This window comes from Tetrao urogallus (genome assembly GCF_951394365.1).
Source record: "Tetrao urogallus genome assembly, chromosome: 5".
NCBI lineage: Eukaryota > Metazoa > Chordata > Aves > Galliformes > Phasianidae > Tetrao > Tetrao urogallus.
The window spans coordinates 20,355,295-20,380,477 of NC_136818.1; the positions used below are offsets into that span (position 1 = coordinate 20,355,295).

General features: G+C 37.0%; 1 protein-coding gene across 1 annotated transcript; it reads left to right on the forward strand.

The window, feature by feature from the left end:
- Window positions 1-1,682: 1,682 nt before the first annotated feature.
- Window positions 1,683-24,627, forward strand: KIF14 (kinesin family member 14; the record flags this gene model as incomplete). Its single annotated transcript, XM_079535837.1, has 29 exons — window positions 1,683-2,770; window positions 3,660-3,914; window positions 4,718-4,805; window positions 5,588-5,686; window positions 7,149-7,201; window positions 7,740-7,770; window positions 8,101-8,208; window positions 9,080-9,196; window positions 9,806-9,924; window positions 10,702-10,874; window positions 11,501-11,648; window positions 11,748-11,811; window positions 12,011-12,195; window positions 12,702-12,804; window positions 13,003-13,163; window positions 13,972-14,119; window positions 14,731-14,883; window positions 15,230-15,356; window positions 15,969-16,062; window positions 16,927-17,065; window positions 17,942-18,042; window positions 19,581-19,675; window positions 20,422-20,643; window positions 20,793-20,977; window positions 21,361-21,519; window positions 22,525-22,644; window positions 23,291-23,365; window positions 23,961-24,099; window positions 24,233-24,627. 29 exons carry the CDS (start codon window positions 1,683-1,685, stop codon window positions 24,625-24,627), a joined length of 4,944 nt encoding a protein of 1,647 aa, XP_079391963.1.
- Between the last annotated feature and the right edge of the window lie 556 nt (window positions 24,628-25,183).

The window sequence follows — 25,183 nt, forward strand, 5'->3', positions numbered from 1 at the left end:
TTATCGTCCACGGTTGGAGGTTGGTCATAATTGAAACTTCCTTTTTTTGTTGTTTTAGACTGAGGCTCGAGAAATGACGGTTGGTACCTTTTTCCCTTGCTTTGGCTTTTGTCTCCCTCTGCTGGGCGCTTTAAAAACGTCTCAGTTGCTTCTAAACGCAGTACTTAGAAATTTACGCAGCAAACGTGCCGTAAAACGTTTTCAGCCTTCAGGGAGCGCCCGCTGTGCTTCTGTAGAGACGTCACGAGACGATGAGGCGCTCCCCTGCGCGCGCCGTGTCCCGGTGCTGTGAGGCGCAGCCTGGCTTCGTGCCGCTGCCGTGCCTGCGCGAGGGGCGCCCGGACTGCGCGGCGTTCGCGGCGCTTTTCCGCGGCCCGGCCCCGCCGCCGGCGGCGCAGAGACTCCGGGCCGCCTCGGCCCCGCCCCTCCGTGACGCCGCTCCCGGCGCGAGCCAATCCCCCGGGCCCGGCACATTCAAACGGGGCGGGAGGAGGGCGCGAGCCGCGGTCGGGGCGCGCGGAGGCGAGACGGAGGGTGAGCGGGGCGGCCGAGGGGAGGGCCGGGGTTTTCTGTTGCAGCGGGGATGGGTCTCCCTCGGGCTGCCCGCAGGGGACGGGCCGTTGCTGGGGCGGCCGGTCCCGGCGCGGCTCAGGGGCTGAGGGAGCGCGTTCCGAAAGCTGTAACTGTGAAGTGTAGCGTTAAAGGAAACTGCTGTTGGAGCAGCGCTTAGCCTGACGCTTCCTCGTCGCCAGAGATCCGTTTTTTCCCCGACCGCCCTCTTTTTCTGCCTGCTGACGATACGATTCTGGAAGAATCGAAAGGCGGGTGACTTCTTGTTGGCATTTCACGGCAGTTTGGTAGCAGCTGACAGGTGTGCAGGGGGTGGTGATGGCAGACCTGTAACGGTGTGTTCCTGTGCAGGCTGGGCGGGTACGGCTTTCCGCTCTGCGGGAGAAGCGTGGTTTCGTTGTCTGCTTGCATTTAAGACGAGTAATGTGAAAAAGACGATAGCCATACTGCTTTTCTTTCATCCCTTGGCTTAGTTGTCTTGTGCCTTTGCCGTGTGAGAATGGAATAGAGTGGTCTAAAGTAAGATCTTGTATGAAATATCTTTATTAACATATTTTGTTACTACGTTTCATGTTGTGCATCAGAAGCCCGGTAGAACCTGTTTTGTTTGCAGTGTTCTGCTGTTAACGGTGTTGTTCTGTCAAACACCATAGGTGTGAGCAGTTCTGAGTGATGGAGGCACGACTTCATATGCCCTTTGCTTAGGAGTCCGTGGGACTCGCCTGAAATTATGTCTGTGCTCATCTTTGTTACTAAGTAATCCCTTTGGTCTTTGCACTGATGCTGCTTCTTTCTGATGTTTCTGAAGCAAATGGTAGAACTCCATAAAAGGAGTTAAATAGCTGGTGAAAATAGTCACTCAAATATAAATTAGTATTTAAGTACTGGATGTAAAATAGAGGATGCTGATTGTTACTGATATCTGGGAACATACATTTACTTCAGTATATGTGAGGAGCTGCCAGTGCCCTGAAGTATAACTCACATCTAATAAACATCATAAAATTCTTACTTTATCTTTCCAGGTTCTGTGAGAAGAAGCAACTAAGTATAATATTTTAGGAAGCAGTTGTATTTACTGTAGTCCTAATGTTAACTTGTTTGAAGACAAAATGCCTGTTCACATAGTTTCTGTAAGCAAGACCTATAAAGTACCACGTACTACTACTTCGCAGAAGATAGCTTCAAAAAATGCCTTAGCCAGCAGCAAAATGTTGGAGCAGCAACTGGCATCAAAGGTATCAGAAGAAGACCAGGACAGTCTTCTGTCACGTTCTCAGAATAAATCTGAGGAAGTAAATAGGACCTATGTGATTTCAGCCTGTAAAAATGTGGATGATGCATCGCTTACACTGAAACCTCAGGACAGATTAATGCTCCAGAGGAGAACTAGAACAAGCAAAAATTTGGCATCAAGTAGTGAACAATCTGGTAAAAATACACCCCAGGGCACAGAGAATAAGCAAATGGAGAAAAGGCTTACCCTGCAGAGGTGTGTGAAGAGTGGCTCTGTAGAAAAGAGTACAATTAATGGGAATACCATGTCTGGTGCAGAAAACAGTGTCTTTGATCCTGAAGGAAAATATAAGATTGCACTCCAACGTGGTATTAGTAATAATGATACCCGTTATATTAAACCAAGCTATAAGTTAGCTGAGAGTCAACAAGTTACAAAGTTGAGTTATCAGTCTAATAGCAAGGATTTGTTTGGCAATGTTGAAAACAATGGCTGTGTGCACTCAAAATGTAGGACGAGCACTGCTGATGCAAAACTTGAAAAAGAAGTGCCAATATCAGAACAAATAGCTACCTCAAAATATGTTAATCAGATATCAGGAGAGCAGCTGAACAAACAAGGTGATATAAGAAGAACGGATAGAAAGCCAAGGCTACAACAGTTAAGGCATAACAGCTTGGAAAGACCAAGGACGCCAACAAAAGCTTGGACAGAAGAATTTAAGCTTACACCAAAGAACAGCACTTTTCAGGTTAAGTCATCTCTATCTGCTTCAAGTAAACAAACAGCCAATCTTCCAACTGTGTCAGGAAAGAAAACAAGCTCTCCTCCTGTGGGTAGAAGTGCAAAAGCAGATGAGAATGCTGAAATTCTAGCTGAAAGCAACAGCATTGAGAAAGATATTTTCAAAGTAGAAAACAGTAAAGTCGTCGTAGCTGTGCGTGTGCGGCCTTTCAGTAGCAGGTTTGTATCATAGTCTTGTCTCTGATGCTGCCTAATACCTTCTATATTTTTTTCTGGTTTCAGCTGGGGCAGAGTTGATTGTCTTCACAGCGCCTGATATGAGGCTGTGTTTTGGCTTTACGAGTAAACCAGTGTTGATAACACAAATGTTTTATTGGTTGCTAAAACACAGAGCCAAGGGCGTTTCAGTTTCTCAGCTTCTGGTGCTGCCCTGCCAGCAAGGGGCTGAGGGTCACAAGAGATGGGAGGGAACAGAACCAGGGCTTAAGCTGGCCAAAGGGATATTCCATACCACTCGGTGTCATGTGAAAAAACTAAGGGGGGTTGGCTGGATGGGCAGCTGCTGTTGGGGAGCAGCTGGGCACTGGTTGGTGAGTGGTGAGCAATTGTGTTGTCCATCGCTTGGTTTGTAAATACATATTATGTTATTATCACAACCCATGTGTTCTACTTCATTGTTTTTTTGTTTTGCTTTGCTTTATCATCTTCCTCCATCCTGCTGGGAGGGGAGAGCATGTGAAAAGCTGCTCAGCACCAGCTGAGCTGATTGGGTTGAACAACAACAGCAGTGTATATTGGTTTCCATCTTGTTTTTTTGGTTTTTTATTTTTCCATAGGCTTAATAATGTTTAATAAATAGCAAAATTAGCAAATATTTCTACATCAAGGTAAAGGTTTTAAGAGGCTGAATTTGTTTTATTGCAGCCTGAGTCTGTTCTTTAGGTAGTCATTTTCTGAAGTATTTTGAGCTTGAATGCTTTTAATTTTTTTTTTTAACTGATGATTGCCCATCTTTTTATTTTCACGAAGAAATTAACTGAAGAAGCTAATGTAAGGAATGTAGCTTACACTTTTTCATCTTTGTATTTATTTTTGTTCTTCCATTCAGAGAGAAAAATGAGAACTTGCTCCCTGTGGTATCTATGAGTGGATCAGAGACATCTGTACGAAATCCAAGCACAAACCAACTCTACACCTTCAGTTATGACTTCTCTTTTTGGTCTTTTGACAAGTGTCATCCTAACTTTGCAAGCCAAGAAATGATTTACAAAACTTTGGCATTGCCACTACTGGAAAGAGCTTTTGAGGGGTACAACACTTGTCTTTTTGCTTATGGGCAGACTGGCTCTGGAAAATCATACACGTAAGTTCCTAAATACAATTCTTACAGGCTTACTATTCAACGTGAAGTATGAAAAGAGATTGTGCTATGTATTAGCTATTAAAATGTATTAAATATTGTCACATGTTTTAAAAGAATAAAACAGAGAGACATTAATATTTACACTTAGTACAGGTAACACTGTCCCAGTATTTGCTTTTATTTATCTGATGTTGACTGCAACCAACCAACCAAAAAAAAACAAAACAAAAACAAAAACAAAAAAAAAAAAAAAAACAAAAAAAAAAAAACAAAACAAAACAAAAAAAAACAACTTTACACTATCCCAGACAAATAGTATTTTGGGCTTTGATAGCCAAGCCTATGTACCTTGTGTGTATTTTTCACTAGAATGCCTAGAAAGCTTTTTCTTTTCAACCACACATCTATTAAAACCATTTCCATGATCTTTATAATTCTAGTGAAGTGTTTTAAAATTTTAAATGTGTAGTTGAGGATCAGAAATGTTTTTATCCAATTTAGCATCATGTGATGTTTCTATTCTCTTAATCATAGATATGTAACGTTCACAGAGGCATGACTGTCTTTTTAAGTGGGATCTTAAAATGTACCTGTAGTATTTACTTGCTTTGGCCTAGAAGATATGCTCAGTACTATTGCAGTTGTTATCCTATTTATAGTATTCTTTTTCTTTTCCTGTGCTTTCAGATTAAAACAAACAAAAAAAACACCTTCAACCCTTTCTGTATTCCATGTGTACAAATAATATTAAAATTAGCTGTAAGGAGTTAGAAAATGAAACTAACGTTTTTTAATAACTACAGGATGATGGGCTTTGGTGAAGACCGGGGGATAATTCCAAGACTTTGTGAAGATCTTTTCACTCGGATAGCACAGATGGACCAGAAACAGGTAGGATGATTATGCAGCTCAGCTTATGCAGAATTGTGAGTAGGGTGGTTCAGTTCAGTATCTTTACCTGTTTCATTCTCTTGCTTTATACCCTCATGTTTATCTGCTTATTGATGCCTACATTTTATTGCTGATACAAATCTTTCTGCTAGTAGCTCTGGTTAGCAGATTTCTCTGAATAGTCCAAATCAACATTTGTTTTGCTTCTTTAGTGACAATGGTGTTTAAAAAAATGTAACATAGAATAAAATTCAAAGCATGTGAATTCATCTTTCAGTGCTGTCATGCAGCAGTCTGAAATCTGCTTGAGGAGTTTCCAATTCTGATTTTCTACTTCAGTATTCCTGGTGAAATTACTTAAATGAAAGTTCAGTTATCTCCACCTGAATTGTTAACATTCTAAAAAATCTCGTTGTAAATAATGTTTCCTTCTCTGTTTTGAGAATAGACCTTTATTCGTAAGTAACTCTATATGAGAGAGACGGCTTTGTTATAGAAGGTGAGATTTTTTTATTGAGATCACAGTTTCTTTTGATTGGAATTCCTATCCAAATCAAATCTTGTTAAGTGGATTAATAGGCAGTTGTGACCATTTCCATAGTGCCTTAAAGAAGGGTTACGTTCTGTTCCTCTCGAATTTAATTGGTGTAGCAGTGGTAAGCTTTGAGAATCATAATGGACAGCAGGATCTCATCATCTGTGTTAGTTTTCAAGGCAGAAAAAACGTTTGAAAAAGTGTCTTGGACAAGATGAATGAACCTCGTTGTTGTTGTTGTTATTAGGTCTTGTATCACCTTGAAATGAGCTATTTTGAAGTTTACAATGAGAAAATTCATGATCTCCTTGTCTTTAAAGCTGAAAGCAGACAGAAGAAACAGCCAGTAAGTTGCCCTCAGAAACAAGTATCTACACAATGTCAAAACAGTGGTGGTTTTTTTTTTTTTTTTTTTTTTTTTTTGTAAATGGTCATGTGTAATGGATGAGTGATTATCTTTGTTATCTAAGTGCTTCAGATAGCTAATAAGATTCAAGGTAAACAAAACCTTGCTTGCATGACTTGATCGGTGGCAAGGCATATAAATGACTTTTGTGTATATGTATGTGTATATGTATGAATATATACAGCATTGAGAACAGCTTTTAAACCATTCAAAACATCTTTTGAGCCAGCACTCTCCTTAGCTCTTGATCCTATTGACGTGCCCATTCACTTCTGAAAATATTTGTTTATTGTTTTTCTTCTGAGATGCTTGTTCACTACTGATCTTCAGTATCTATTTGTGCTCAGTAGTGTATTAAGGGGAAAAAAATTATTTGCAAAGGGAGAATTCCTATCCACTTAGTTTCCTTTGTGTGTTTATGTTGCTCAGGTATAGAGAAATAGTATTGTGTAAAAGCTTAGGGAAAAATGGCTAACTTCATGCAGGTATTTTGCCCTGGGTAATGTACTGCTTAGAGTTCCAGGGCTGGCAGGAAGTTCCTTTGTTTTGTTTGTTGTTGCTGTTATTTGGTTTTACTTTAGTTTTATTTCTTAAGAAACTGGGAATGGGGGTGGATGGGGGCATTCAGTAATCAAGTAACTAGTTAAGGATTTAGTGAAAACTAGCTTAGCTCATTTTAATATCTGTGCTAGAATTTGTAAAACCGTAAGCTAAAGAAATTGTTGTGAACGAAGGGATGAAGAGAAGGCATTCATCACATAGATTTATTAAAAAACTAAAGTAAACAACATCAACAAAAAAATCCACCTGCTAAAAAAACCACATGCTTTCTGTGCTTGGCAGTATTGAGCAGTGCACTGTCCAAAATCTTGTTTGTAAACAGTGAGTTTTAGTTTGGGAGAGAAGATAAAGTATATTTGACTTGCTGTTGAAATAAGTCATTTATCCAAAACTACAGACTGTTGTCAACTAGTCACGTGTAAAGACTACCTGGTATGGTTTACAGCAGGTGTACATTCAGCTGAGTTTTGTCTGTGGTTTTGAGCCAAACTGTTTAAGTTGAAAATGTGTATTGCGGCATCAATGGTGGTGGTTTTTTTAAATATAAATCTCTAATTTGATATCGTAGTTATTTTGTAGTTTTATCCAAATATTCTTGGAGGTAGCTCTGTAAGCAATAATCTAGAGCAACTGCTATGATTTCTTCTGCAGGTAGAAACACTCAGCTGTTGCTATTATCCTGAAAACATTGTTGTAGATGATGATAATCAACAAAATCTAGCATGAGACTTTGTGTTAAGCATGTACAGAAACTGCCACTTATTTCTAAGATAATTCTAAGTAATGCACACTTAATAGGTTGTTTTCTTTTTTTTTTTTCTTCCTCTGATGTTCTTTCCAGCTTCGTGTAAGAGAACATCCAGTGTTAGGACCATATGTGGAAGACCTAACAGTGTAAGTCTTAACTATTCTCAGAAGTAGTTCCTACATCAGAAAGTGCTGCTTTACTGTGTGAGTGACATCACTGGCACTGTTTGCCCTAAGAGGTTGTGGAATCTCACTCCTTGGCAATCTTCTAAAGCTGTTTAGATGTGCAGCTTGTTCTTTGAGGCCTCCTTGAGCAGGAGGTTGGGTCAGATGATCTCCAGAGGTCCCCTCCAACCTTAAGCAATTTGTGATTTAGTAGATGCACAGCATAGACCTGGCATACTGTGTTATTATCTTGAGATTCTAAGTTTTTGTGCTCACCGGAGAATTAGACAGTATCTTAATTTCACACAGTCTAGCTTGGCTTGCTGTATTTCCATTGGCTATAATACAATTAAAATTATTTTACAGTCCTTAGAAACAATGGCAGTCTCAGGACAACTGCAACTTTTGTGATGTATTGGTATTTTCTCCTTAACTTAAGAAGTATTTCAAAATGCACACAAAAGGTAAAATTGTTGAAAGACGAGTCTGAATCTTGTTTTTTCCCCTCCTCTCACTTTAGGAATGTTGTCAGTTCTTACTCAGATATCCAGGTAAGAGTTGTTCAGTTGTATTTCTACTTCCTTATTCCTTTGCTGAAACCAAAATTCCATGGAAGGGAGAAAAAGGTTTGCAGGTTGCTCAGCACTCTGACGTTTCAGCAGATGTAAAAGTACAGCAAGCACCAGTCCTGTGCCTTGGAGCTGAGCAGACACGTACAAGCAAGTATCATGCTCTTAATATAGTGAAGTTGTGATTCCACCCGTATGGATCCATCATCTGTGTCAATAATTAGATTTGCAAATATTTTAAACTGCAGTTAACTCCCCAGAGTGCACCAAAAAGTTCTTTTTTTTTTTTTTTTTTTTTTTTTTCTCCTACAGAGTTGGCTTGAACTGGGAAATAAGCAGAGAGCGACAGCTGCTACAGTAATGAATGACAAAAGTTCTAGATCTCATTCTGTCCTCACTCTTGTTATGACACAAACCAAGGTATTGCTGGGTGTTTTCTTCTGAATTATCTGTTCAACTCACATAGTAGAAAATTGTTTTGAGTGCTGCCTAGAAAATGGGGCAAGTATACATGAATGGGTGCATTTTAACATGGGTTTCTACATAGTTAAATTGTTGTGGGTTTTTTTTTTTTTTTACATACTTTGAGTATGTTCTGTTATCTCTGTGCTTGTATGTATTTATAGAAATCATATAAATACGCCTAGACTGACAGATCTAGGAGTGGTTTTAAGTAGTTCAGGACACCTGTGTCATCCTTTCATCTCTGGGATACAGGCACTACAACTTCCTGTTTGATTTACAGGTACTTAAGAGACAAAACCTGACTTAGTGAGGTAATACTGACTTAATGAGATAAAATAAGTGGAGCTCCTCAGAAGTCTAGTGACTGACAGTTTTCTCATTTACAATTAACTTGGGTGTGGCTTTTTGTTCTTTAATTGTCCTTAATTGTCCTCTGCCCAATTACTTGAGCCCTGTTATCCTTCAGCTCACTCTTCACAACACTAGATTTTCTTCTATCAGGATTAGTCCTAAGATCTTCCCCCTGGTTGTTTAGATGATAGAGGCAACAGTCAATCATGAGCACTGAGCTGTAGTTTTAAATGTCTGTTTTTGTGCAGTTCTTGCTTATTCAATTATGCACATGTAAACTCTTGATGCTATGGTTCATTGTATGGACTTAATCTCCTTAATGGGATGTACATGAAAGTATCCTGTCAAAAAGTAAATAGTAATGTTAATGTTTTTTGGTTTATTTATTTGTTATAAAGTGAAAAGCTTGGTCAATGTCTGCTTGTCCTCAGATATTTTATATTGAGTTAAACATAAAGTTCTCCAATTTTTCCAGGTAAAGTTTGTGGATGAAGAGCAACGTGATCACAGGCTTACCAGCCATGTAAACCTAATTGATTTAGCTGGCAGTGAATGCTGCTCTACAGCTCAGACCACTGGAGAAAGGCTGAAGGTAAATCACAACTTGATATCTGTGGGGAGGAAAAAGACTTTCTTCACAGAGTGCCTCTAACCTTTAACTCTGAAATATCCTCCTCTACCAAGGCTTTTGGACAAGAATTGTCATAAAAGGACATGTAGCCCTTATGCTTATAAGTTTTTTGTACAGTATTTTGCCAATGAGGGCAAGCAGCCTTAAAGTGTATTTTGACTGTGCTGTATGGCAGGCCAGATCTTGCCCGGGAGAGCACTCCCTTTGCTGTGCAGGCCTAATGATCCTCTGACAGGCATAAGAGTGAATGAGCATGAGCAGCTGACTTGCAAATTAGTGAATCAGATTTTGCACAGTTGGGACTTTGCCATTTTTGGAATTTAAATAAATAGAGTTCCTATTCAGAGACAACTTGTCAACCTGCCTATGTTAGGTTAATAGTTCTTAAGACTATTAAAGACCAGGGTCTCTTATTTCCAAGAGAAGAAGAAGAGTACTTTTGCATCTTGTTTTTTAATCAGTGGTGACATTTGATACAGTATGCATTAAATAAGCATGAGTAAATCAACAGAATCAACAGCATCACACAAGCAAATACAACTGTAGGTTTTTTATTTTTGCTTTGTGCAGGAGGGTGTGAGTATTAATAAATCACTGTTAACCCTTGGAAAAGTCATTTCTGCACTCTCCAAGCTGTCACGAAATGGGAAGAAAACTTTCATTCCTTACCGGGAATCTGTCCTTACTTGGTATGTATGCTCCAGGCTTTTTTTTTATGTAGCAGTAAAAGGTTTTCTTGGGTTGTGAATTCTCCTTCCAGAAGCTATTCCTTCCTTTTCCCTCTGTGCGGAAGTAGATTGATAGGAGGAGCTGGGTAGGTATAATTATTCAATCTCTGATTTGAGATTAGTACACTTATTGTGTACTCTGATGCTTAGTACACTTATTGTCTCTCTTCCTCTGTGTGTGTTACAGAAGATGTTAGTACATCTATCGGACTGCATCTTCACTTTGGTGCTGCTCCTAGTCCATCTTACCACTGAAGTAATTCTGTATCTCTTTTGCATTTTGTATGGTCTATTTTTTAATTACTCTCTTGTTATGTTGTCATGCATCAAAACCTTCAGTTCTGTAATGCTGCTTGTGTTAATTGTGACAGGATTGCTATGAAGTGTTTTACATGATTTGAACTGAGGCATGTGCTTCAGTGGCATAGCAGAAAAATTATTCCCCCATAATAGTGCTATTTCCAAAGTAATGTTCAGGTAAAGACTTTGAACATGTGGCTTGTTCTTAGAGCAATTTGTAGGTTTCTGCACCCAGAGCAATTTTCCTTTCTGCTTAGACATCTGAAACTTGCTTACCAAAATGACATACAGGGAGAAATAAACTAGCCTTCTGAATCAAGTAAAGAGCAATGTGACCTTTGTGTTCTAAGTTAGCTGACAATCACACTCTAACTACTCTCAAAATAGCAAGATACAGGTATTTTGTATGATGTACTTCTAATTTCCCATCAAATAAAGGTTATTAAAAGAAAGCCTTGGTGGAAATTCACAAACTGCTATGATTGCCACAATAAGTCCAGCTGCCAGCAGTACAGAAGAAACACTCAGCACTCTTCGCTATGCAAAACAAGCATGTTCAATTATCAACGTGGCTAAAGTAAATGAAGATGTGAATGCCAAGTTAATCAGAGGTGAGGTTGACATCTGCAGTCTTTAAGACCTTTTTTCATTTCTATTAAATTTACTGCTCCTTGAGAGACATGAATACTAATAATTGTGCTGACTGACCACTGATTTCTTTACTCTTCAAATGTTTTCTAATCAATTTTGTTTAGAAATTCAGACACTATCATCTTTGAGGAAGTTTTTCAGTTTCGTGAACTCTTTAAAATAGGGATACTTTTATAAATAGCAGTTTGGTGTGCCCCCAAAGTAACACTCACCTTTGAGTATTTGTTGTGTTCAGTTTTTCTTAACACATGCTATTCAACTGCTCTGTAATCTTAAAAAATAATTTTCCTCTCTGCTTTTTGTGTATAAACCCTTAACTAGGCTACTAGGATATATTTTTCTTCCTAACATTATACTGCTTCGTGAGTTGTGGGTGGTTTTCTCCTGTGTGTTTTCAGTTTCAGTTGTTTTAATTTTTGTTATACAAAGGTACGACAATTGAGCTACAATTGAGAACCTGGAATAGGGAAAGATGTTTTGCTTATCTTTAAGATATCGGGATGAATATTCTAGTATTGTTCTGAAATATCTAAACTCTATCATATCTATAGTTTTTTGTTATTTGGTTTTGGTTTGCCTAATGTAGAGCTGAGAGCTGAAATTGAAAAACTGAAGGCAGCTCAGAAGAGTGCTCAGAACAGGGATCCTGAAAAATACAGACATTATTTGCAAGAAATAACATCTCTGAGGATAAAATTGCACCAGCAGGAAAGGGACATGACAGAAATGCAAAGGTAAGGTAGTCAATAACGTGTTTAAATAGCAAATAGTAAAATTTATATACTTCAAACTTGTTCTTAAGGCAGTGTTATATTTTCCCTTAATATGTTAAGGGCTTGGAAAGCGAAATTTGAGCAAGCAGAAAAAAGAAAACTAGAAGATATAAAAGAATTGCAGGTATGTTTTTTTTTCTTTCACTTTCCCCTTCACTTTACATAGCAAATAATACAGGAAAGATGACATCAGCAATCCTTGCAGAAGAATTAGAGTACTTTCAAGATTTGCTTTCCTCGATGCTGTTTTTTTTTTTATTAACAGAATGATGTAGATATTGGGATAGATAAAATAGTCTTTTTTGCTGACATCTTTTATCTAGAAAGCAGGAATTGCATTCAAAATGGACAATCGTTTACCAAACCTGGTCAATCTGAATGAAGATCCGCAGCTTTCTGAAGTGCTGCTGTATATGATTAAAGAAGGAGAAACTACAGTTGGAAGGTATACGGCAAATTCAAAACATGATATCCAGCTTTCCGGTGTACTAATTGCTGATGATCACTGGTATGTAGTATTCTTTGAAGTTTTTTTTTCTTTTATTATCTATGCCAAATTAGGAAGTACTTTTGATCTTGGCTTTGCTTTTGGAGTTGCTCCTCCTTCTGGCAGTAGCAAAATATGGCTTTCTAACTACAGAAGATAATTTTTCCGGTGTTCACTGATTAAGGAAGCTTGCTTTCTATTTCTCCTTAGTAAGGTATTAAGCTAAGCAGTTCGATTTTGTTGTATGTTTTATTAATGTATTGAAATCTATTCTGTTTGTGTAAAAATCTTGCACAAGGTCCTGATCTAATGATTCTGAGTATGATAATTCTTTCCCATTGAACTTAATGCTTAGTGAAATGCCTTTACAATTCTCACTGTGTAATGTTTGTGTAATGTTGTAACTAAACAATACAAAGACAATTTGCATCCAGAAAAAGGAAAATAAGACACTGTATAAAATATTGATTTTTAGTCTATTGCAATTAACATAAGCTACTGATGTAACAAATGTTTGTTGTTTTCAGTGTTATAAAAAATACTGCCGGCCACGTGAGTATTATTCCACTGAGAGAAGCTAAGACATACATAAATGGGAACTGCATTGTAAACCCAACAGTTCTGCATCATGTGAGTAGCTGACTTCATAACAGAGGAATGTATGCATCTGTGGATTTTGTAGCTGTATTCCTATTCCAATTTCAGAGTACAGTTTTTCTTAGAGGGCTCTGATACAATTAAATTCTTCTCAATTTCTACTCCTATCGTCTCTGTTTCAAGCCCGTAAATCTAAAAGTTATGGAATAATTTTTTTCTCCTCCCCTGTAGGGTGATCGAGTGATCCTTGGTGGAGATCATTACTTCAGATTTAATCATCCAGTAGAGGTTCAGAAGATTAAAGGGCCGTCCTGTGGAACTACACTTTTGCACGATGGTCCGAAAGACTTTGAATTTGCGAAGAATGAGCTGCTTGTTGCACAGAGAGCACAGTGCGTACCTCCTTTTATTTCCTTTTACTAAGTCATGGTTGTTACTGCAACTCTCAAGTAGCTTGAAGTGGTAAGAAACTTATGATCACTCATTATTTTGGTCTATGTGAAAACTGGAAAATGGAACGTTTATTATTAACTCATTTTGTAATGGGAACGCAACTTCCAGACATATCTGAAGTTTACTGTTTACTTTTAAGAGGTGATACCACAATTTAGTCCACTTGCCGAGGATGCTGGCCGCTACTGTAGAAAAGGTTAAACTACAGAGATCCCCAAATTAGTGTATCTCTTCAGTTGCACTGTATCCCCCAAATATATAATGTCAGCAACCTGCTTGTGAGATTTCAGACAAGCTGAAAAACATATTCTACAAAAATGAGATCGATGTTACAGCTTGGGTCAAATGTGGTGGTGGAGAATTTGAGAAAAGGCCACGTTATTCTTAGTTGCTTCTTTCTTGGGAATTATTAAACTGCAAGTTGCATTGACTTAACATATACTTTTCTGCATCTTAATATGATTTTGTGAGTTTCTGTTACAGTTCTTAATTTTGTGAAAGAGATGTAATGAAGTAAAACTGGAAGTTAAGAAGAATGTAAAATACTTTTTCCCTTTCCACCTTTGTCTGTTTTCTCTATGAAATGAAAAATACCTAAGTAAAATATGGAAGTTGTAAAATACTTCTTAACTGTTAACACTGGAGACTATTTAGCATTATTCCTTCTGTCACAATAGAAGTGGGTAAGATTAACCTCTATGCAGCCTGTAAGAGATTAAAGCCAGCATTCTAAATGTGTACTTGTAGGCTTGAATCAGAAATTGAAGAGGCACGACTCAAAGCCAAGGAAGAAATGATGCAAAGTGTCCAAATTGCAAAAGAAATGGTTCAACAAGAACTGACATCACAAAAAGAAGCTTATGAAAGCAAAATAAAGTCACTGGAAGCAGAGGTGGTAAGTTGCCACTGCATTTTTATAGAAAACTTACCAATAAAACAGAGTAAATCAGAAGGTAGTAAAACAAAAACATTAGTATGCCAGGAGGTATTTGTTGTGTGTTATATCATGGTGTGGTTTTTTGTTTTTTTTTTTGTTTTTTTTCCCCTCGTCTTGCATACTGTAACGGTATCTTAGGGAGCGCTGACCCTTGTTCTTCATTTAGAAAATAAATACAAAAATGAAGTCACGATTATTAACTCAAGAAGTTAAGTAGGTATTCTCTTCAGAATTATCCTAGAAATTTTGCTATATATAATTTTTAATACATTATAATTATATAATTATCAATTATAATTGTGTAATAATATGTGTAATTAGTCATGAAACAAAATAATCCTGTGTAAATTTGATGGAAGTGTAACTCGTATATGAACTAACATAGCTACAAAATTTTATTCTGTATGTCTTCTAAGTTGTTGTATTATTCTAGTATGTGGTGTTCTCAATAGGGGCTGCTTGTTCTCAATGTATTGAAGTGAAAATAAACCTTAATATCCACTTAGGGAGCGGATCAGAAATACTTTAGCAGTGGCATACCTCTTTCTGTCTGTCCTTGATTATGTTAGAGAGAAGAATCTCATAAGAAGGAAGTGCAAGAACTGAACAATCAAAAGGCTGCGAGTAAAATACAGGAATTAGAGAAGGCAAAGCAAAATCTTGAGCTAGAACTACACTTCAACAAGAAGCGCTTGGAAATGGAGACCCTAGCTACTAAGCAGGTATTTATAAAACAAGAGAGTAAGGTCTCTTAAGAATAAATGTAGTATTAGTCTTTTTTACACTGGTGTTCATGTGTCTGATTTCTGCAACAACTACTATTTCATTGCTTGTTTTTTATGCTACTTCTCTTTTATTTCTGTATTTCTTTTAAACATTTCAGTATCTAACCAAAACAAGAAACCTGCCAAAGATGGAAGATGAAGGGTTTCATACTGATGGCAGATGTGGAAGATGCATTTGATTCTGTTGCAGAAGTCCTTAAAGTAACAGCAGAAAAACTAAGTGTAAACATAGGTAAGCACTCTTGAGTTTCATACTTTTTTTTTTTCTTTCTCTCTTCCTTAGGCTTTGGAAGATCATACTATTCATCATGCAAAAATACTTAAAGCTCTAGAAGATGAGAAACAGAAGATTGCTGAAGAAATTCAAAACCTTCAGAAGAATCGTGCAAGTGGGAATAGAACTGTGAATAGTAAGTATGTACTTAATGTTGCAGGAGCAGTAATTTCTCTTTTGCACAGTTGACTTGGATGTAATGAGTGTGGATCCCGAACTGATTTTCTTCCTCTAATGCTTTTTTAACAAACATGAAAATTAAGAGTCTTATGGCTGCTACCATCCTTTACTTCTCTGAAACAATGGATCCGAGACAGTGCTAAAATCTCAGGGTGGTTTGGTGGGTTCCCAGCTAGTCTATATTTACCCTAATTACTTAAGATTTCTTTCTCAGTCTGGCTGAACTAGTTAGGAGTTAATCCACTGGAGAAACTGGAGTAACAATTGCTTCTGTTTAGTCTCCTGTATCAGATTAGCTTAATCTATAGTATCTGATGTGAAGTTGTTATTTTTTATATACCCTTCTCTTGGTTGATTTTTCTTTTGTTTTTTTTCCAAGTGTTGTCTATCTGGGAAGTTTTTGGTTTTTTTTTCCTCTCCCCTCCTTACTGAGAAAATGTAGAGCAGCTAGATGGTTAAATTCCATGCGAGATGCCGTGTGTGGTTTTGTTTTGTTTTAAACCTTTAAGTTGTTGCATTACACTACTTGATCATTATGTATGTTATTAAGCATTTTATTCTTCATTAGCTCCTCTTAGCTGGAATTCTTTGAAGTTATCTGTGATGATCAAAGAGGCCAACACCATTAGTAGTGAATTAGGGAAAAACACTATTTTTAACAGGTAAGTGTCTGAGTGAGCCGGTTATAAGTGTATGTGGTGGGGATTCTAGAAGTGCAATCAGCTATTTGATGTTCTTTGAACAGATTTCTGAAGATGACAGATCACTTTTCCTACCTAGCTCTGGAGGAATGTGTAACTTAGTTGTGTTAATTTGAAATCAAGTTATGTTTACGTTAGGCAGTTCATTTTGGATCAAGCATGCTTTGGGGGTGAATGATGCCTACGTCCATCGTGTGTCAGCTCACGTATCAGAGAGGTCCGAAGGCACATGAAATACATCACTCATTTTGATGAAACTTCTGATCTTGGAGATGTTTTTTCTATGGAAATTATTCTAATTTTGGGCAAAATTGAACCAGGACATATGTGTCAGCCACTATGATGTAGCCCTATAAACTTAACCCAATAGGGGTAGTTTAAAGTGAAAACCTGAGGACATGCATGCACTAGATATTGAGAACTTGAGACCAGTTGTTTCTATATAATGGCCAGATATCCTTAGCAGGAGTGCAGATACGCACAGTGCAGGAGAATCTCTGCAGTAAGCATGGCTACAATAGTAGGGATGAGTGAGTGTTTTACTGTGGCTTTCAGATGTTTCTGGCAACAGAAGTTTATAGCACATACTTGGTTTTGAGTTTCTTGAGACCTAGGAATTAGTATGGGGTTATGACTGCAAGGATTTTTTTTTTTCTCTTTTAAATATAAATGTATTTAAAATGGAAACTAATATTTGTATTTTGTAAGAAACATGGTGTCTTAAACTATTACTGGGCTTGTAATCAAATGTTTGGTCTCTGTATGATCTACCTACAAGTACTTCATATTTACTTCTTTTTTTTTTTTATTTCCTCAAATTCTCAGGCATGACAAAATTGATGATAAAACAGGATTGGTGTCTTCTGTCCAAGTACAGGTTCGTAACATCAAACTGCGCATAGCAACTCTCTGGAGCCTGGAGAAATTTGAATGCAAACTAGCAGCTATGAAAGAACTCTATGAGGTCAGTAAGAACTTAGGCAAATCCACTAACTAATGAGTAGTAACATTTTGTTGAAGATATTGCAGTAATCATATAAGGAGAGTCTTGGGTTTGTGGTTTTTTTTTTTTTTTGCTATGTGATCTTAAAAAAAAACAAACAAACAAACAAAAAAACCCTCAATATATACCTATATGTGTGTGTGTGTATTATCTAATTTGTTGTATATGTATGTTTGGTTTTTGATATATGTATATCAGAAATTTAAAATCTTTCCCTGCCTTGATCAAAAGGGAAAAAATAAATAACAAAGTAAAACCAGAAAACAATGGAAGAGAAAACATTCCTTTACAATGTAGTTCCAAAATTTCCAGTGCTAGAAGTATACTGTGTTTATTACTAAAACCTGTTTGACTCTTGACAAAAGCAGAGATTCTGTGTCAAATGCAAAAATATGGCTAAAACCACTACAAATTTATTTATTTTTATATCTGCTTTTGTGTGAATTACATACACAGAATTTGAATAGATGTTGTCATATGGAGAGAGCTGTGAAGATTTTTACTTGGTATTCCTGTATCCTGTATCTGAAGATGCTGAAGAGCAGAGTGTCTTCACTAAATGTCTCTTGTTTCATTTTGCATTTTAAAAATTTGCATCTCAACCTAAATGTCAGTTATTTTTTTAAATTACACATTTCCTAACAAAAAGTAAAACATTAAGGGGGATTGGACTCAATGATCTCTGGAGGTTCCTTCCAGCCCCCACAATTCTGTGGTTCTGTGATTAAATCTACTGCTGTACAGCAGAGCATGATGTCTTCATCCTGGTATTGTATGCTTTATTATCTCTCGGTTTCTTCTTAACCTTCCTTCTCCTCTGTTTCCTATATTTCCCAGAGTAATGATAGCAATAAAGCTGCTGATGTATTTTATGACCCTGCTGATGAGTGGGAACCTGACCTTTCAGATGCCTCAGTTTCTTCTCTTTCCGGAAGAAGGTGATCATTTGGAATTCCTTCACCACTGTTCAGTGCAAATCAGAAGTTACTTTGCATAATTATACTTCTGTGCCACTCAATCTTTTATTTATTTATTTTTGGTTTAGATTATCATAATGCCAAACCTACAAATTAGATGAAAAATTAAATTAAAACCAAATTAATGTAAAAAAAAAAAAAACATATGTGAGGAATGGGAAGGTTAACACTAAGTGTGAAATCTTACTGCGTTTTACTGTGTTCCCTTGCGAAATGTGTTTTAATATGCAATGTGTTGTCAATGTAATAATAAGAATTGCATTCTCACTGAAGCAGTTTGGAAGATGAAACAGTAGTATTTCTTGTGCAAAAGCTTGTGCAAAGCAAGGGATGAGTAATCAGTGCCAGCAGGCTTTGTGTGTAACGGTTGACAATCAGCTGATGATAAAAGCTGTTCTTAATTATTTTCTCAGAGCCATCTCCAGAAATTGATCAATTTACCTCTAGCATAGGATTTTTGATTAACCTGCGGAGAACCTGATGTAAGGTACAATGCGTGTTCAATTAGTAGCAGAAGCTGTCGTGAATAGGCACTTAAATTGTTGTTACCATCCTTACTTTTCCCATACACCATGTTAGTGAGATCTTCTATTTGCCCATTATCTTATTTTTCCAAAATGGATAAGAAATAAGGGGAAAAGAGGCTCCCCCAGACCCAAAAGTGCATTCGGCCAAAACGTGTGTGAGGCTTTGCGAACCAAGTTTTTAGGTATCGGTACGGAGCAAAATATATTGTTGTTCAGGTTTTACTCATGGCTCTTTAATACAACAGCAATATTTTTTAAAAATGAATTGCAGCTGATCTGAAAACCTTGTGTTTGAAGTTTCAGTCTTGTAACAGTGTTTGTGATTCTAGAATTGTGCAAATTGTTGGTTGTAATACGAATGCTAACTGATGCTTCCTTACAGCTCTGCAAGTGGGTTGCAGCTGATTATTGTTATTTTGCTGTAAAGCAGGTCGCTTCAGCTGATGGTAAAATGCTGATCATTCCAAGTAAACAAGTCTGAAAAGAACACAATGAATAAACGGTTTTTTTAGTCTAAATATTAAATAATGTTGGAACACTTTGCTTTGTCTGAGGCTTCTGGATAGTATCCTAATGTTGTAGGTGTGTATTCTTGAACCTCAGAAGTGTACTTGTTCTCATTCTGCCTCTAGAAACAACTGAATGAGAAAACAAAGAGAAACTGGCTTCCTTGCTGTGTTGTCAGCAGCTGGCTTGTGTCAGTCATGCATACTGGTGAATGAAATAGAATGTTAAATGAAATAGAATGTTAAGCTAAGATTTGGTGTTGGTGTTTGTGTAGTGCAAGGGAGCAAGAAGGACAGGCTATCTCAGGTTCTGTGTTAACGAGTTCAACAAATTTAAAGTGTGTGTATATGTAAAAATATATATACACACAATTGCCTGGTGGATATTAACATTCACTGATTCTTCAGTAAGAACTAGGAGTGAGATACTTTAAGTTTTTAATATATTGACATTCATCTTTTCCAGAAGTAGGAGTTTCATGAAGAACAAGAGAATTTCTGGATGTTTATCTAGTATAAAGTTGCAGCCAATGCAGAACACACGAGCGTCCTATATATCAGGTACTTGTATGGCAGATCACTGTTCACTTTATACTGAGAACTTGGAAATACTACTTAGTATAATGCATGAACTTGCAATAATCATGGGGGACAAAAGGGAAAGTGTCCCAATCGTAATGTATCCGTGCTCAGAATGCTAATCTGTTAACAGTGGATCTTATTCTTTGCTTCTATAGTTATGCTTTCTTAGGATAAAAGCTTCTAACCACCACTTGAAACTGCTTTTTTGGGTTGTTTTTTTTTTTTGTTTTTCTTAATGAGAGTTTTACTTGCAATGTTACTATGCTTAACTGGAGGTTTACGGGAGAGTGATGATAGTTCAAGAAACAAACTGCCAGTGGCTGAATGCTGGTACAGTTGTTTGGAGAATGTGCTTGAATCTTTGCTATTCGTTTAGCTGCTAAGGTTTGCCCTGGCTCTTTGTAGGTTTTATAAATCTTGTTTTTCCCCAGATGCTTCAGTCTTCCAAATGTGCTTATGTAGTTATTGTAGGTTGGCTTGTTTTCTTCATTTTCTGTCTATGTTTTCCATTGTTGAAAAAGTTGGATTTACGTTACAGAATTTCACTATGGAATCTGTACTGACTAATCCTAAAAATTGTGCAGAATTACGTATACACATTTTTTTTAAAGTTGCATGTCTGGCACTTAAACATTTCTAAAGAAACAATGCACAATGGTTAGATTTTTCTGTCTGCTTATTTCAGTGGAGTTTCATGCCTATGTATTTTAATTTATACCGTACAGGTGCACAGAATAAATCCAGCATATGCCCAAACTTTTTTGATTCTCTTCTTCCGGGAATTTGCAAAGAAGCTGTAAGTTCAGCTTTAGATTTACTGGAACAGAATCATGAAGGAGGAAAGAGCATTGCCGATCATCTCCTGAGTAATTTGTTTACAATTTCTTCAGGAGTTTCTGCCATTTCTAAAGCCTATGAGCAGCAAGATGAAGACTGTCAAAAAAATTGTAAGTCTGGCTTTCATAACCTTTAAGATAAACGTTACCGGTGAATTGCCTTTCAGATGTGCAACCATATGTGAGGTGATGGGAAGAATAAACATTCCTACTTCCATTTGTTGAGGAGACATTCTGAAAATCTTCTATTTCTTTTGTAGTTATCTCTCTTGACCATGATGCTCATTTGTACGGCATCAAAATTACCTCTGCTTTTGACCAGCTTGTGGTACTGATCAAGACTTGGCTTAACAATGTGCAGAAGTGCATTGGATCTGTGAAGACTAATGAAGAAATAAAACAGGAAGTAAAGAACTTGGGAGGTTATTTACAGTTACTGTTGCAGGTAAAGTATGCATTTTGGAAAAAAAGAGAATGTGGCTCAGCTGCTGTGTAGAGAAATCCTGGGTATTAAAGTAATGTTAACTACATATGCTAAAAACAGCCTAATGTCTAGCTGTTATTGCTGTGCTTTTCATCATGTTACAGCATTACAAGCTGCCTGAAGGCTAATTCTATTAAAAGTGTTTAGTATAATATTATCATGTCTCTTTAAGGTTATGAGATATTGGCTTCTATCTGCGGTAGAGAAACAGGTGCAAGTGGGAAAATATGAAGCTGAAAATGCAATGAGCTATTTGGCATTACAAACTTGCACTACACAAAGTGTGTGCTCTTTGAACATATATACTTTCTAGTTTCAATGAATGACATACTTTTATTTCTAAGGGATGTTCTTCAGATATATCCTCAATGGTAACAGAAGCACAGAGCAAAGTCAACGAAGCAGTAAAACAGACGATGAAATGCATAGGACACCTGGCTGTATTCACGAGAACTGATATTTCCTTTTTTGAAGAGAACACTATTTCTACAGTCAGTTTACAGGTGAAAAAGTTTAATAGTAATAATGACTTTCTAGGTAAGTATGAGAAATACTTGAGCGCGAAGGCTTGTCCCAAACAATAGCTTTTGAGGAATTCTTGTTTTCTTTACTCTTAAGTATCTTAAAACGTAGGACCTAATTATGAAGTAATTTTAGTGTTGACATTCACAGTTGTTTTGAGTAGTTGTGATTGTAAGTCTGATGGTTACATCAAACAATTTAAGAAATGGAATAAAGTTTTGAGTTCATCTAATACTTCATTTTTATGAAGATGAGTATACTTTCATACTTGTAGTACTGGAAAAGAAAAAATAAAATTCAAAACTACCAAACATGTCCAAATCACACAATCAAGAAGCTCTGAACTTTTAAGTGTGTACAACTTTCACGCACAAATAAGAATGCTATACTTTCAGGATTGCATCTGCACTGAGTTCATACAAGTAGGCATATTTCAACAAGTTCAATATTTTTATCAAGAGTGTCTGTTGATAACACACTGAATTTTCAGAAATCTGAATAAAATTAAAAGGAGCCTCTGTTGTTCAAGAATCACACTTGGCCAAATAGGCCAGCAATGAACAATTGCGTAGAAAACAAAAAACAAAAACAAGTGTATTTCTAGTCCATTATGGAAAGTCCATTTTGTTTCCAAGGAAATGTTAAGTAATTTAGCTAAGTGATAAGGCAGGGCCATTCCAGGGGAGCTCAGGTGCACACGAAGGGTGGACTGGAAGGGGTCCACCCCTTCCCAGACAGCATTTCAGGGTTGGCAGTGGAGGCAAGGGTATCTTGCTGGAGATCCCTTCATATCTGAGGCCTTCCAAGCGTAAGCAAATTTCCCCTTAGTTTCTGCGCCTATGGCTGTTTAGTTTGAGGAAGTATTCACTTGCTGCAGCCAGGAACTTTGCTACTCTGCTGTCATTGCTGCATTTTCCTTTGTGTTTCAGTGTTACACGTGGCCATATGAGTTCCTTTAATCATGTTTTGACTCTTTGCTTTACAAGGACTTTATACGTGCTGTTTACGATGGAGTAGGCTCAGGGTTGGAGTTGCTTACAAACACTGTACAAGAAAAAGCAAGAATGATGCAGAAAGAACTAGTGAAACAATATCCACAAAATGAGGTGAGATAATATTAAAATTAGAAATTACTGGTGTGTTTTTAGAGATGCTTTACCATATTGCTTTATTCTTCTGTAGTTCTTTCTGGAAAGTTTGTGTGGAATAAATTTACAGTGAGTAGCAGAAGTATGAGATGAGAGAGATGGAAGTCTTGCAGAAATTTTTTTCATGTTTCTAGCAAAAGGAGTTGTACAAACTGCGTTCCAAATCACACTATTAACTTGCTGCAGGTTATTTTTTACTGGCAGGAGTCCTGTGTATGCTTTGTGGTTGAGTAATGTTTTAACTAATGTCTCCAGCTACTGTGAAGTCAGAGAGAGAACACAAGAGTTTGAGCTAAAAGCTTATATCACTGCTTAAAATGGCAGTGGCATAATAATTATAGGAGAACCTTTCTTTAACGGACGCTCAAGTTTGCTTATTTGGTTCTCCTATATTAAGGACTTACATGAAATTTTGCAGATATGTTAACTGGTGGAGAACAATGTAAACTATTTTATTTTTAAAAATTCCATCTTATGTTGCAAAAAACATTGCTTTTGCTTTTAAGTATTATCCATATTGGTGTGCTCTTTGTTCTGCTTCTGAAATATTGTTGTACTTCTCCTGTGCCTTGACTCAAATGTACTATGTAATGTTCCTTTGTAGATTCAAAGTCAAATTAAGGATGATGCTGTGGCTTTAGCCAGATTCCTTGAAAGTAATGTCTCTCATTGCAGAAAGGTAAGTAAAATATTTCACCAGATTTGTGCTTTGAAATTGGATTTTAAACTAAAAAGGTGCATTTAACAAACAAAAAAAAAAAAGTGAAATAACTTTTCATATACTTACATAACTTTCATAAACTTTCATATTCCACTTCTTCCCTTAAGGGCATTCTTGTGTTTGGAACACCGCAGCTTTTCTGGCCACTGCATTTCCACTTAAAAGTGCTTGATTTTATTTACTGTTTCTAGCGTTATTTATATATTCTTCTGTCTTTGTTCATTAATGGCCTGAAGTTCAGTAATTTTAGTGAAACTGGGTAACTACTGCAATAATTAATTGCTGTTGTTGCTGGTTATTTGAATTAAAAGCTAGGAGAGAGAACTTAATCTACCTTCTGAGAACCAAGCCTTTCTTGCGATTTTAGTTACCTTGTTTGTTTGTTTTCCCTCCTGTCAAGACTTCTTCCCAGAGCTTTTCAATAATCTAACATCCCTTTTATTCAGTATTTCAGTGATCTACTTTTGTGTGACTAAGTCTGGAACAGTGTGTTAACTATTAAGGATTGCTGTCATGTATTTGGGTCTCTTTAAATTACTGTTTGTTAATACAGGAAAGAATACAGTCTCACTTAGCAGAAGAAGAATGGCTATCTCAGGAAATAAAGAGAAGCACTAACATTGCTGCGAAATATGTGGAACTGGAGCGGTGTCTATCTGAAGTGCATCAGATTGTTTCTTCTACCTTACAAGGTATTTACCTGAATTATTACCTACCTAGCTAATAACTTGTAGACTAAAGGCGATCTGTATAGTAAGGAGAAGGAAGGCTGCTTGGTCTCTTCTTGTGGAATACTACCTTTCATTCTGTTTTTGTTTCTCATAGGGTCGTTCAGAAACACGAGCCAGCTCAGGAGCTTTGCGGGAGAGATTTCTATCATAGCTGGATATTTTAACAATTATTTCAGTTTACTTGCATTGTCTTCTGCTTCTGCAAACAATCCTTTCCAGAAGACAACAATGCCGTTTATGAACTTAGATGAATTGGACTCTCTTGTTGATTCACTTATTTTGAGTTATGAACTTGAACAAGGACAGCTAAAACCGAGATCTCAGGTTGCTTGTAAAGAAACTACTGAGACTGAAGGAAGACGAGTTGAAACAGGTGAAGCAGAACTTTCTTGGAAACAGAAGGGAGTTCCAAAACATGCATATAAACTCCAGTCACCACCTGCACTTTCAGGGGAGCTCTCACCTGATAGGGTGATAGAGTGGGTATAAAATACTGCTATCAAGAATTCAGGGAAATGTTTTTTCTTTCCGTGAAGTGAAGGTAACATATTACTGAATGCTAATACATACTGCAGTATTGGTTAGTAAATGGTATGAAAATAATAACTTCATTGTATGATATTAAGTGCCTAGAATTTCCCAAGGAAAAAAAGAAATTTAAGACAGAGTTTAAAATATAGTTTTTTTGTGTTAATAAAAAAAGGAATTTTCTATTAAATAAGCTTATAAGAAATAATTAAATGCAAAAGTTTGGGGGAAAAAAGCGATGAACAACCAAAGAAAACAACACTGAAATAGAACTTGATATGATGTGAAGATACTAAAAACTGTTGGGGGAAAAAACAGGGAACAGTATAAACATGTTAGGACACTGCATCTTTTCCTCTTATGCCTTCAACTTAGGTGCCTAAAGTTAGGAGTAAGGGCAGTTGGGAATAAGTTAGATGATACGGGTACCTATTTTTATTTTTTCTTAATATTGTTCTCTGCATTATGACCCAGTAGGGCTACAGCAGCTGGAAGGTTTTTTTTATGCCTTTCACTG